The sequence below is a fragment of the Dendrobium catenatum genome, unplaced genomic scaffold (assembly GCF_001605985.2).
Source record: "Dendrobium catenatum unplaced genomic scaffold, ASM160598v2 fragScaff_scaffold_1360, whole genome shotgun sequence".
Classification (NCBI taxonomy): Eukaryota; Viridiplantae; Streptophyta; class Magnoliopsida; order Asparagales; family Orchidaceae; genus Dendrobium; species Dendrobium catenatum.
In genome coordinates, this window is record NW_021319822.1 from 626,655 (window position 1) to 640,249 (window position 13,595).

Below are 13,595 nucleotides of genomic sequence, written 5' to 3' on the forward strand. Positions count from 1 at the left end.
ACATTAATTTAATTTATTTATAATTCGCACAATCTTGGGCATCACTTTAAGCCCATATATTTTTCAATGAAAGAGATAAATCATATGTGAATTTGGAATAACAATGTCAATATTAAGTAATGCATTTAATTTAGAGGAACAATAACAACGCGATAATTTGAAAATGTGAGCACAATCTTTAACCTCAAATAACTTGCTTTTGCCATTTAGTTTTTAAATTATTTCTCCTTTAATTGAATGCCTATAAATCATACACATTAGATATTCTTTGTTAATTCATTTTATTTAAATTACATCTATTTATCTTAACTAAGATTTAATTACTTATTAATATTCATTTTTCATTCCAGCATATATTTATAGGTAATTAACTGTAGCTTTTAGAATATCAATCTTTCCATTCCTATTTAAATTTCATTTATTTTTCTCTTTTATATTATATTTAAATTACAGCTTTAATATTTAATTAAATTTTAGGTTTTATATGATCTTTAATTGAATTCATCACCCCAAATTTCTCTTTTCTAATTTTAATTATAATTGAACATATCACTCTACTTATTTAAAAAATAAAATCAGATTCTAATAATATTTTTAATCCAAAAACAAAAATGTCTATATATGTGTTGTCTAGAGTCATCATATATCTTCTTAAAAGCCTTAAAATACTCAACAATTTATTTTGTACACCAAAATAAAAAATTTAGGTTTTCTCAATCAAATTCTAAATTAAATTTACATCCTAAAATTTGAGAGGAAAGCCTATCCTGCTTGAGCTTCGTTTGATTTTGTATGGTTTGTTGAACCCTCGGTTGCCCGCTCAATCTCTCTATTATTCTCCTTTGTCTCTCCTGCTTGCACTCTCTTCCTTAATCTCCCCTTCCTCCATCTCTCTTGATCTCCCTCTCTATCTCTCTTATTTCATATCTCTCCCTTGACCTCACTCCCTTCCTCTCTGTCACTCCCTCTCTTTCTCTTGTCTCCCTCTCCTTTTTGACCTCTATTTCACTCTCTGCCTCTTGCTCTTCACTTCCTTGCTCACCTCCACCCTCTGTCTTCCCCTCTTAAATTAACCAGCAATAGGTTCATTTGAACCAGCGGTCATCAATTCAACTTTAGCTACTGCTACTCCGCCTCTTATTGGCTAACCGCCAGCTGTCCCCCTTGTAATAAAAGCTCTACATTGCTACCATTCTCAAGCAGTATTTCTTGATGTAGAAGAAATTTAAAATATTGTAGCGATTACCTATTTTGTTGTATTTGATTTGGTGTATTTTATTCTTTTTTTCCTCCTAATGGCTTTTTATGGCTGTTTTTCAGCAATTCGTTTTCTCCTATAAATATTATTTCTCTTTCACCCATTTGAGTAACAAATATGTAAAATATATTTCCTATGTTTTCCAATAATTTTTAAGTCCAACTTTCGACATATGTTTTCATTTCTGAATCTAATATTTCCCTTCTCGTTATCATATATTTCCTGACCTAAATTGGGCATTTTTAGGAAATATTTACTCTCCTGTTGAGCCTTTCCCGTTTCATCTTTCTTGCAGGATGGTGTGGATATTTTGGCCTTGAACTATGGTTCAGCTGGTTCATGTCAGTACCCGAGGCCATTGAAGTTTGTAAGTCATGATAATCAAGCTTCCATGTGATTGGCATTTCCTGTTGATTGATGAAATTATAGCTGTTGTAATTCTAGTCATGTGGAAAACTTAGCAGAGAGTCGGTCATTTTTTGTCATGTCAATGCCTTGTTGATACTGTTATCTAGAACATTAAAAAAATCTTCGAGGCTTTATATTTTTCTTGCATATATTGGAGCCTGAAGCGGCTTATCGGATAAATTGAAGTATTGTTCCGTGAAGAGCCTGTCTCTCTCTCCTTATATATTTATATATATATATGTATGTATGTATGTATATATATATATATATGTATGTATGTATATCTGCTTGCTTGCTTCATTTCATTTTTGGCAATAAGTTACAACCTGTTCATTATACATAAAACTAGATTAACTGAATTTCTGATGTACACCCTGCTTACTCTTGCTTGAGTTCAACTTTTAGCTAATGATGTTATTTCATTGATTAAATAGGATTTTATTTTTAACAACTTATGGTTTTCCGTCTCAATTGAAATGACATGTAGCTTTTGATATTGGTCACATTGCATCTTGGTTTTTACCTTTTAAATAATTGAATGGGATATAGAATTAGCTTGGAGAAAGTAGAAGTGGCTTATCGGAGACGAAGGATTTCTTCGTTGGCTTTACAAACTTCAATTAACGTTGAAAACTTTAGATTAAATTGATGGAGAATTAAAAATACCACGCTGATCTGCTATTTGTCAGTGAAATCATTATTAGAAGTTACTACTTGGCGCAGCTTTGCTGCCATGTTTACTCCCAGTTCTTAAGCAATTTACAGTTTTATGTGGAACCAGTCGAGGGTTGGTTCTTGGGAAAATGCCTTTTGTTATGGTGCAGCGCAATGAAATGCAGAAAAACCTTCCGAAGTCTGAACTTTAGAGAGTATGAGTGGAGAAAATAATGATTGTTAACTAACCTCCTCTTACCTTGTTTTCAGCCCAAAAAATGGTCATTTAATTCATATACTGTCATGAAGAACAGCGAGCAAGCGCGAAGGTAAAAATTGTCCTTTATCATTTCATTCTTAGTGCTTTCTGTTGAGAACAACGTATGGTAATACTGTTTGGATAGAACATCAACTTGTCCAAGTTGTTTTTAACGTGTCATAATCAACCACTTCCCCCCTATTTTCTCTTATCTTAGAAATAGCTCTTTATGAATGAACCTGATTGTTTTTCTAGTGGATAATCGGCTGTGGTGAGATTGTTATTTCTAATACATTTGAAACCACATGAAATTATGCATTGCAATAATCTTTGTAAAGTAAAAACTGATATGCCAATACATGCAGAACTCCTACATTTACTGAGGAATTGCTTGCAGCAGAAACTGGAGAGGAAGAAGCTTTAAAAGCACCTGAAAGGTCCTTCTGGTCAAAATATGTAAGTGTCTTCATATGCTTGTTAGAACGACTTTAATTGCAATTACGCTAATTGTAAATTGATAGAATTCAAAAAATCAATATGAAGAAGCAATAAGAGAAAAATTAATCAGTATTTTTTAAATTTTTTAAACTTTTTTTGTTTTCTATAATTATTTCCTTCTAAAATGAAAGTTGAAGTTCAATTAATTGGCATGTATATTTTTGTTATTTTCAAAAAAAAAAAAAGCATCAGTAATACTTAATGTTTTAATAACTATCTCTAGATATATGCATCACAGAAGATAATATGAATTGATGTAAATATATTAACAACAAAAGAAATGTCTTCTTAATTTTTTTGCGCAACATCACACAAACAATAATAATTACAAACATAATAAGCATAATAAAAAAGCAATTACGTAGAAACTTAATTATAGTGCATGTCATCCCTAAGGAAGAGTAATCGAATGAAAGAAATAGATATTTTATGATCATCATGAAGATCAAGAACTTGGTCTCTCACTCATCGAAACACTGTCAATTTTAACAAAAGCAAGCGACTGTGGAAATTGTTGCTCTTTCTCACCTTGTCTATCACAACTTTGTAGTTGGAGATCGCAACAAAACACCTCTAAGCTAATCTTTTGAGAATTTCCTATAAATGATAGTGAGTTTACTATCTGGTACTGATGAATGAAAAATCTTGCAGTATTGTTGGCATACTCCTTATGTAACCAGAAACAAACAGATTAAGTTTGCATGTCTTGTTGATGCTACCAATTGAAGAAAAAAATAAAAATAGTATAAATTTTAAATGCAATAAATGCTTCTATGAGAACTCAATGTAATACTCCAGGTTTTTGCTCTAGAGTGGACTTCAATCAAGTTGCATTGTGTATTATAGAGTGCATGAGCAACAACCATCGAGGGATAATACATCACCATTGAATCTCCACAAAGAAGATTGTCATGTATTTCATCTGAAACTGTTATGGCTAAATCAATTGAATTATTCACTCTGTTACCTGCTTATCAGAAGCTGCTGCTTTGAGAAACCTAACATTGAATACATGTGGTTGGAAACTTCAAGCTTCATTCAAGCTTGTTTAGAATTCCCTTCTCTATTTTATGTATTTGTTCTCAAAAAAAAAATAAAAAAAGAAAATAAATGTGATTAAGTAAAAACAAAAAAGAAAAATACTGCAACAAATATTATACTTACAATCATTTAACGGTGTCAAAGATCAGAGAAATGGTGACCATGTTGAAGCTTTAGGATGGGTTATTTATGATGATGATTGCCTTCTAAGTTTGAGTTGATTGATGTTATGAGTTGTTTCTGAATTTATATAAACTGCCGGATGTTAGAAAGGAATATTATGGGGGAGTTCGTTAAAATAGAGAACGAGTACTTCACATATATAACTATCAATTTTATCTTGATTCTCCTTTATTAATAATATAGATGGTGTTACAGCGCCGACCTAGGAGGGGTCAGCTGCACCGGTCCAGCCTAGACCGGTCCTGGTCTATACCAGGCGGAGAAAATAGCAGGGAGGGGGCGGAACTCCTGTGGGCCCCATGATGGGCTTAATGCAATTTTTGGGCAGAAAGATTTGAATGTAAGGGCTGATTAGGTAAGTTGTAATTCTCCTTTGAGGTTAATTAGGGGAATAGAAGGGAATTAGGGATCATCTTGAATTTTGAATGAAAGTTTGAGATCTCATCGGGTGCTTGGGCTCTAGGGTTTGCTAGAGACTTGTGGAAAGTTGTTCTTCCTCTCAAATCGAAGAACATTGTATCTTTTATTGTTTTCCTGCATCTACTAGTGAATTGCTTTGTTTTTCTCCAAGTTCTCGCTGTTTCCGTGCAAAGACTGCTGCGATTGGTCTATTTTACCGCTGTAAACAGCAGTTTCTCTCTGTTTTCTTGCTAATTTCGATTAGGATTGCTTGTGAATTCAAGTATTTCCTTTGGGTTACTTGCGAACTCTAGTATTTCCTATCAAATTGGTATCAGAGCATCAATTTGGGACGATCGGAGGCTGAAATTTTGAAATTTCAGCAGATTTTTTGACAACCGGAAGAAGATCGTTGTGATTCTTTGGAAGAGAAATGGCCGGGAAGAAGTTAGAAGTTTTGGAAGGTGAGACCGGTCAATTAAAATTCGATTTGGAGGGAAAGTGATTTGATTTTCAGAACAAAATCACTTCCAACATTGAAAGGATAGAAGAGAAATTCATGGTGATGGAAGAGATGTTGAAGAAACTGCTGGAGTTGAAGACCAATCCTACGACATCGGAAGCAAGAGAGATCACGGAGGCCATGGTGTAGGAGGGAATCCGATCCTGTTTAGGGAGAGGAGAAATTCTGAAGTGGAGATCATTGAGGGAGATGACGACATGCCACCTTTAGAGCCACTTTCTAGAGAGGAGATGAGTTTGGGAAATGACCAGAGGGGTGTTGATTTTGTCGGGAGAAGGGAAGAATTTCATCGCCGGGGTGCTGATTTCGAAGGGAGAAGAGGGGAATACGATGAAAGGTTCGGGTATAATTGCCGGAGGGAAGATTGAGACAGTTGGGGAGCACCTCCTTTTCGAGGAATGAGAGGTTATGGAGGATTCAGGGGAAATGGGGGAGACCTACGGGTGAGGAAGCTGAAGATGCCCGTCTTTGAGGGTACAGACGGCCATAGCTAGATCTACAAGGTGGAGCGTTACTTTGCTGTTAACGGGTTGACAGAGGAAGAGAAGCTGACGGTGACGAGATTGTGTTTGGAAGGAAAAATCTTGACATGGCATTAGTGGCAGGAGGGAGCCCATCCGGACCATCCGGAGCTGGAGAGAGTTCAAAGATTGCTTATTAGAGCATTTCTGAGCCGATGGGGGAGGAGACTTTTATGAGCAATTCTTTGTCTTGATTCAGGAGGGGACTGTGGCAGATTATCGGGACATGTTTGAGTACTTGACTAGCAGATTGGATCACATTTCGGAGTCAGCCTTGGAAGAAAACTTCATGAAGGGGCTTAAACCTGAGATACGAACAACAGTCAGGGTGCTGGAGCTGAGGAACCTAGGGAAGGCTATGGAGCTGGCGTAGTTGGTGGAAGATAAGAAGAATAAGAAAGAGGAGCTCGAGGGAAATATTCAGGGGGATTATACAGGATGACTACCACCTTCCTACCGTCAAAAGAGGCAGCACCAGGGAGTCTGAAGGAAACGCCAAAGGAGGAAACTGGAGGAGGGGGGAATGGGGGACAATTAAAAAAGTTGACAGAGAAGGAGATGCATGATAAGAGGGCAAATGGGTTGTGCTTCAGATGTGATGAGAAGTACATGACAGAGCATAGGTGCAAGGACCGAATTCTTCAGGTTCTCCTTGTCTATGAAGACGAGGAAGACAATGAGGGAGGTGAGATTAGGTCTGAAGCGAAGGAGGAGAAGTTGCATTTGGGCGTGGAAGAAGTCTCTCTGAACTCTGTAGTGGGATTCACTCCGAGTCACACTATGAAAGTGAAAGGAGAGATAGCTGACCGATAGGTGGCGGTGTTGATAGATAGTGGGGCAACCCACAATTTCATTTCCACCCAGATTATTGAGCTGCTTGGGATGGAGTTAGTGGATACCGGAGGCTATGGGGTGATGATGGGCACGTGGAAGGTGGAAATGGGTAGAGGAGTATGTAGAGGGGTGGTGCTAAAGATTCAGGGGATCCAGGTGATGGAGGACTTCCTTCCCTTGGAATTGGGGAGTACTGACGTCATCCTAGGGATGAAGTGGCTGTAGACATTGGGGGAGACTAAGATCAATTGGGGTACACTGAGGATGGAACTGGTGATTGGGGGGAGAACGAGAATATTTCAGGGTGATGCTGGGCTGACTAAGGCTGGGGTTTCTCTCAAATCCCTAACCAGTACACTGAGGATGGAACTGGTGATTGGAGGGAGGAGGCTACCTGGTGGAGTTGCACCGCCTGGAAGGGGTCAGACTAGAGGAAGAATGCAATGTTCCCTCTTCAGTGCAGTCACTCATACACCAGTTCAGCGAGGTTTTTCAACCTCCCCAGGGTTTACCTCCTCAGAGGGAGTTAGAGCACTCCATTACCTTGAAGGAAGGGGAGACACCGATCAGCGTCCGCCCTTACCGGTATCCACAGATTCAGAAAGATGAGATTGAAAAGTTGATCCGGGAAATGCTGGAGGCGGGGATCATCAGACCCAACATTAGCCCTTTTTTTAGTCCAATTCTCCTGGTCAAGAAGAAGGATGAGAGTTGGAGATTCTGTGTGGATTACAGGGCTCTGAATAGGGAAACTGTACCAGACAAGTTCCCAATCCCGGTGATTGATGAGCTATTGGACGAGCTATATGGGGCAGTGATGTTTTCCAAGTTGAACTTAAAATCCGGATACCACCAAATCATAATGAGGGAGCCAGATGTTCCAAAGATAGCTTTCAGGACACACGAAGTGCATTATGAATTTCTGGTAATGCCCTTTGGATTGACTAACGCTCCTGCTACTTTTCAGTCTTTGATGTAGCACCTCAGGAAGTTTATCATGGTATTTTTTGATGACATTCTTGTATACAACAAGACTGTGGAGGAGCACTTGGAACATTTGAGAATGGTCTTAAAAGTGCTACAGGAGCATCAATTGAAAACCAACCTGAAGAAATGCAGCTTCGCTCAGTCAAGTGTGGAGTACTTGGGACATGTGGTATCCCAAGGAGTGGCAGCGGACCAAACCAAAATTGAGGCAATGCAGAAATGGCCACTGCCTAGGAATATAAGGGAGTTGAGGGGATTCCTAGGGTTGACTGGTTATTACAGGAAGTTTGTGAAGGGGTACGGTACAATTGCATAGCCTTTGACTAAGCAGCTGAAGAAAAACAAATTTTCCTGGGGAGAGGTAGCGACCCAGGCCTTCGAGAGGTTAAAGGAAGCCATAACCACTGTTCCTGTTCTAGCTCTTCTTGACTTTAGCCAGGTCTTTGTAGTAAAGACCGATGCATCAGGATATGGATTGGGGACAGTGTTGATGCAAAACCACATGCCTATAGCATACTTAGTCAATTGCTATCAACTAGGGCAAGAGTGAAGTCAGTGTATGAGAGGGAGCTGATGACCATTGTCTTGGCTATTCAGAAGCGGCGCCCCTATCTTTTGGGTTGACACTTCATCGTTCGGACTGATCAGAGGAGCTTAAAGTACCTCTTGGAGCAAATAATGGTAACTAAGGAGCATCAGCGATGGCTATCCAAACTTTTGTGCTATGATTTCGAGATTCAGTACAGGTCAAGCTTGGAAAATAAAGCAGTTGACGCTTTATCCAGATGTGTGGGGGAGCTCCAGGAATTAGTTGTGTCTGTACCTTTGATGGTCGACTAGGGGGCCATCAAAGAAGAAAGCATGCTGGATGAAGAATTGAGAAAGATTAGGAAAGATCTGAGGAAAGACAAGAGTAGCCATCCTAGTTACTGCATTGAGGGGGAGAGACTATTGTATCAAGGGAGGTTTGTGATGCCACGAACCTCCATACATATTCCCCACTTGTTGCAGGAGTTCCATGGTAGCGCAGTTGGAGGCCATTCAGGAGTTCAGAAGACATACAAGAGGCTAGCAGCTGAGCTCTCCTGGAAGGGGATGCATAATGATGTTGAGAAGATGGTGGCGAGGTGTGAAGTGTGCCAGAGAAACAAATACATGGCCATGACTTCAGGAGGATTACTACAACCATTGACGCTTTCAAACAGAGTATGGGAGGAAGTGTCCATGGATTTCATCGACGGTTTACCAAGATCAGAAGGATTCACGGTCATCATGGTGGTGATTGACAGACTTAGCAAATATGCACACTTCATCCTCTTACGACATCCTTACACCGCAGTGTTAGTAGCAGCAGCATTCATCAGGGAGGTTGTGAGACTGCATGGAATTTCTGAATCGATTGTGTCTGATCGAGACAAAGTGTTCCTCAGCCAATTTTGAAGGGAGCTGTTCAGGATGCAGGACACTGTCCTAAAAAGAAGCACCGCCTACCATCCACAGATAGATGGGCAAACAGAGGTAGTAAACAGAAGTTTGTAGACCTATTTGAGGTGTTTTGCTTCTGAAACACCGCAGTTGTGAGCAAAGTGGTTGCCATGGGCCAAGTATTGGTACAATTCATCGTACCATTCTGCCTCTCAGATGACTCCATTTAGAGTACTATATGGAAGGGACCCCCACACCTAGTGCACTATGGGAGAGGAAGTACACCAGTTTCTTCAGTGGAGAATTACCTGGAAGAAAGGGACAAGGTGCTAGAGGAGTTAAAGAAACATCTGCTGAGGGCAAAACAAATCATGAAGAAGCACGCGGGCTCACACAGGAGGGACATGCAGTTTGAAGTTGGGGAGGTGTTCTTGAAGCTAAGGCCCTACAGGCATAAATCAATGGCTAACAGGTGGAATGAGAAACTAGTTCCGAGGTATTTTGGTCCCTATGAGATCTTGGGGAAGATTGGAGCTGTGGCGTATCGTCTGAAGTTACCCGCCTCCGCTACAATACACCCGGTGTTCCATGTGTCACAGCTGAGAAGAGCTCTAGGAGAGCATGCAGTTAGTGCAGAGTTACCAACATTAATGACGGAGGATTTGGAAGTGATTTTAGAGCCCCTGTAGCTTATAGGGATAAGATTAGCTATAGAGGGCAATAAGGAAGTGTTGATTCGATGGGAAGACCTCCCGGATTTCGATGCTACGTGGGAGCCGCTTGAAAGAGTGAAAGAGCAATTTCTCTCTTTTCACCTTGAGGACAAGGTGAGTTTTTGGGAGGGGAGTAATGTTACGGCGCCGGCCCAGGAGCGGCCGGCTGGACCGGTCTAGCCTAGACCGGTCTTGGTCTATACCAGGCGGAGAAAACAACAGGGAGGGGGCGGAACTTCTGTGGGCCCCATGCTGGGCTTAATGCAATTTTTGAGGGGAAAGATTTGAATGTAAGGGCTGATTAGGTAAGTTGTAATTCTCCTTTGATGTTAATTAGGGGAATAGGGGGGAATTAGGGATCATCTTGAATTTTGAATGAAAGTTTGAGATCTCATCGGGTACTTGGGCTCTAGGGTTTGCTAGAGACTTGTGGAGAGTTGTTCTTCCTCTCGAATCGAAGAGCATTGTATCTTTTATTGTTTTCCCGCATCTACTAGTGAATTCCTTTGTTTTTCTCCAAGTTCTCACTGTTTCCGTGCAAAAACTGCTGCGATTGGGCTGCTTTATTGCTGTAAACAGCAGTTTTCTCTCTGTTTTCTTGCTAATTTCGATTAGGATTGCTTGCGAACTCAAGTATTTCCTTTGGGTTACTTGCGAACTCAAGTATTCCCTATCATATGGCTTAGAGGGTGTATATGTTGTCTATTTTGTAAGTAGATGATACTTTATTGAAAGTAATCATAACAAAATCTAGTTTTGAAAACACACAAACAGGCACACATGCTAAATTACATTCTATATTTCAACCAGATTATGCAATTGCTAGCCTAAAAGTTGAGAACATCTTGAAAAGAGGTGGTGAAACATCAATGAATGCTCAATTCTTCTTTGATAGATGTAAAAAGTAGAAAAAAATAACTTTGAATTTTATTGCTTAATTCTGTATTAAGTGTTGAATTCCTACCTTTTGCCAATCCAAATATGGTGGAAAATTTAAAAAGCGTGAAAAATCAATTTATGTACTACTCTATGTAGAGCTGATAAATCAAAAGGAGAATAGAGGGAGAAATCGCATAAAACTTGTCCAGATTCATATGTACCTCCCTTTAGATGCTCGATCTGAGACAAATCTTGTTCCACCCTAGTCGCATATCCTACATTTAATTGTTTTTCCAACAGCTGAAATGCATAGGTAGTTTCTAAAGATCAAATCCACTCATGAAAATTGTTAAAAAAATAACCACTATCATTCAATCATCAAATTCAGCTAATATGTCCATCAGTAACTCCCAGAAAATTATGATTATAGATGGCTTCAAATTTCTGCTTAGATCTTTTCCCATTGAAGATTTGATGTAGAGCTCTTCGCCGATGGCTTTTGAGAGGACCCTGAGTAGTTGGGGATTGGGCCTTTAGATGTTAGTGAATGAATTCCTGGGCGTGTCGTCTGTACTAGAATAAAGCGCAGTCTCAATATTTATTAAAAGTAGTGCAGGCGGGAGCTCAAAGAAAGTCAAAGATTATAATAATTCAAGCAGCAACTCCTTAATAAATTAAACCAAGTAGTCGATCTGGGGGGTGGTAAATAAATTTCAGCTCGGCAAGGTCTCCTTCTCTTCACTGTTTCAAGGGTTAGAATTTCTTTCTGAAACTAAAAGGTTTGTTTCACTTTAGGCTTCGTTTGTGACAGCTTTCTTACTGCTTTTTAAAACAGTTTTTTAGTACAAAAATTTTAATTTTTATACTAAGAAGCAATAAAAAAACTGTCCCAAACGAAGTTTAATCTTCTTTATTTGAAAGAAGGGTTATGATTTGTTTTAAATTAAAACATGTGGGTTGCTCCTGCACTACTGGTGAAAGCACCAGGCCTTTTGTTATTAGGAGCATAAATGAACTGCTTCTTTAATCATTTCCAGATTTGCTTCTGCCTTTGGATGATCTTCAAAGCATGTTTAGCTGTTTAATTGTTTACATAATCTTGAATGTACATCTTTTTAATGCTATATTTTGTTCTTAATGTACAGTGGATGTATCTGATTCCGCTTGGATTAATTGTGATGAATGCCATCACTCAAGCTATGAATCTACCTGAGGAGCAGCAGCCTGCCGGCCAATCTGCTTCCCAGGCTCCGCAGCCAATTGCTCAACGAGCTACAAATTCTGCTGCGAGAAGACGATAGACTCGAGACTTCACATGTACGTATATGATTACTCGTTCATCCCTTAGTTCCCGAATCATATTGGCTTTATGCAAAACCTTTCAGTTTTTTTTACCTGACTTACATGAATGGCCTTTGTTTGCTAACGTAATTAGCTATGATGCACCGACACTTCTCCTCAAAGAGGTGTAAGTGTCAATGACACGTGTCTGACACTCCAACACATGTCGGACACACCTAAAACATGTCCAATTTTAAAAAAATATTAAATGCAAATTGGACACACGTGTCCGACTCGCGTATTTTAAATATTTTATGATTTTTTAAAAATATAATTACTTGTATTTAAAATTTTTATTTATTTAAAATATAAAACTTAAATTTCTTATTTCTTATCCATAACACCAAATCAATCGTCGTCCTCTCAACATCGACGATAAACACCCTCTTAATATTGATGCCCAATATTTATTGCATAACATCAATTCCCGACTCTCGACAGCATAATCATCTCCTCTCTCGATGACTGATAAACGACATCGACATCCGAATCTCAATATCCTAATATTAATCATTTTAAGCAGAAATTCTAGTTAAATGACTTGTTATTTCTAAATGATTTTTAAAATTATACTTAAATAATTTTTATACACTATTTTTAAAATATAAAAATTATAATATTGTGTCCAACTCGTGTCCGTGTCCTATATTTTCAATAATTGGCATGTCCGTGTCTGTGTCGTGTTGTATCCGTGTCGCTGTGTCCGTGTCTGTGCATCATAGGTAATTAGTAACTGTGGTTGGCTCACACATTTGTTTTTGTAGATTTGAAACTCTTGTTAGGCATATTTATCTCTTCAATGAATAAAATACTCGTCTGGAATTCAAATTTGAAATTCTGATCTTAACAGGAACTTCATCTGGTGTTGAGACATTGTTATCTTGGACTGCAGCTGTGAGTTTAGAAAGTAAAGAACGGTTGACTAATTTCTAATGAGTTGGACTTGTAGATGCCTCACCTAAAGCTTCTTCCAAAGTCCTTTAGAAGAGGTAGAAGAGGATGTTGTGGAATTTTTATAAAAGATTATTATTGTATTGCTTTCCATCCACTTCTCCATAATTATATTTGATGGCAGATCTTGAGCCAAAACATATCTGATTATGCTTCGAGATAAAGCCATGCTTGTTAACGTTTTGGGCCTTGAATTCTTTATTTTTAAGGTAAATAATGCTCCATTTCAGACAGTTTTTTTGTTATTATTTTTTGTTGTTGCTATTTTTAAATATTTGTGTTAAAAAGCTGTTGTTGAAAGCATCAAGAAAATTGTAACTTAACGAAACCTAAATTTGTTCATTAGAATATTTATTAGAACATACAACAACAACATCAATCCTTTATCCCACTACGTGTGGTCGGCTAAATGAATCTTTTTTCTTCATCGTGTCATATTAAAAGTCAAATTCTCATTTAGATCTAATAAAGAAAGACCAATCTTAGTATTTTCTAACCAAGTCTTTTTTGGTCCGGCTATACCTTTCTTAACATAAGTTAAATTTAATAACTCTACTCTCATAATCGGGTCATTGGAAGGCTGTCGTTTTATGTGACCAAACCATCTAAGATGACTCTTTCTAATCTTATCTTCTACTGGAGTTACTTCAACCTTTTCACATATATACTCATTTTGTATCCTATCTCTAAGGGTAAAGCCACTCATTCACCTGAGCATCCT

The 13,595-nt window shown here is 38.4% G+C and overlaps 1 protein-coding gene across 2 annotated transcripts in view; it reads left to right on the forward strand.

The window, feature by feature from the left end:
- LOC110116004 (ER membrane protein complex subunit 10) overlaps window positions 1-13,107 on the forward strand; it is a 45,307-nt gene extending 32,200 nt beyond the window's left edge. For both annotated transcript variants that reach the window (XM_020849430.2, XM_028699670.1), the window contains 5 exons: window positions 1,554-1,625; window positions 2,591-2,649; window positions 2,945-3,035; window positions 11,728-11,899; window positions 12,774-13,107. In XM_020849430.2, coding sequence (XP_020705089.1) covers window positions 1,554-1,625; window positions 2,591-2,649; window positions 2,945-3,035; window positions 11,728-11,883 — 378 coding nt within the window. In that variant the 3' untranslated portion in view covers window positions 11,884-11,899; window positions 12,774-13,107. The remainder of the gene's footprint in view (window positions 1-1,553; window positions 1,626-2,590; window positions 2,650-2,944; window positions 3,036-11,727; window positions 11,900-12,773) is intronic.
- The last annotated feature ends 488 nt before the right edge of the window (window positions 13,108-13,595 follow it).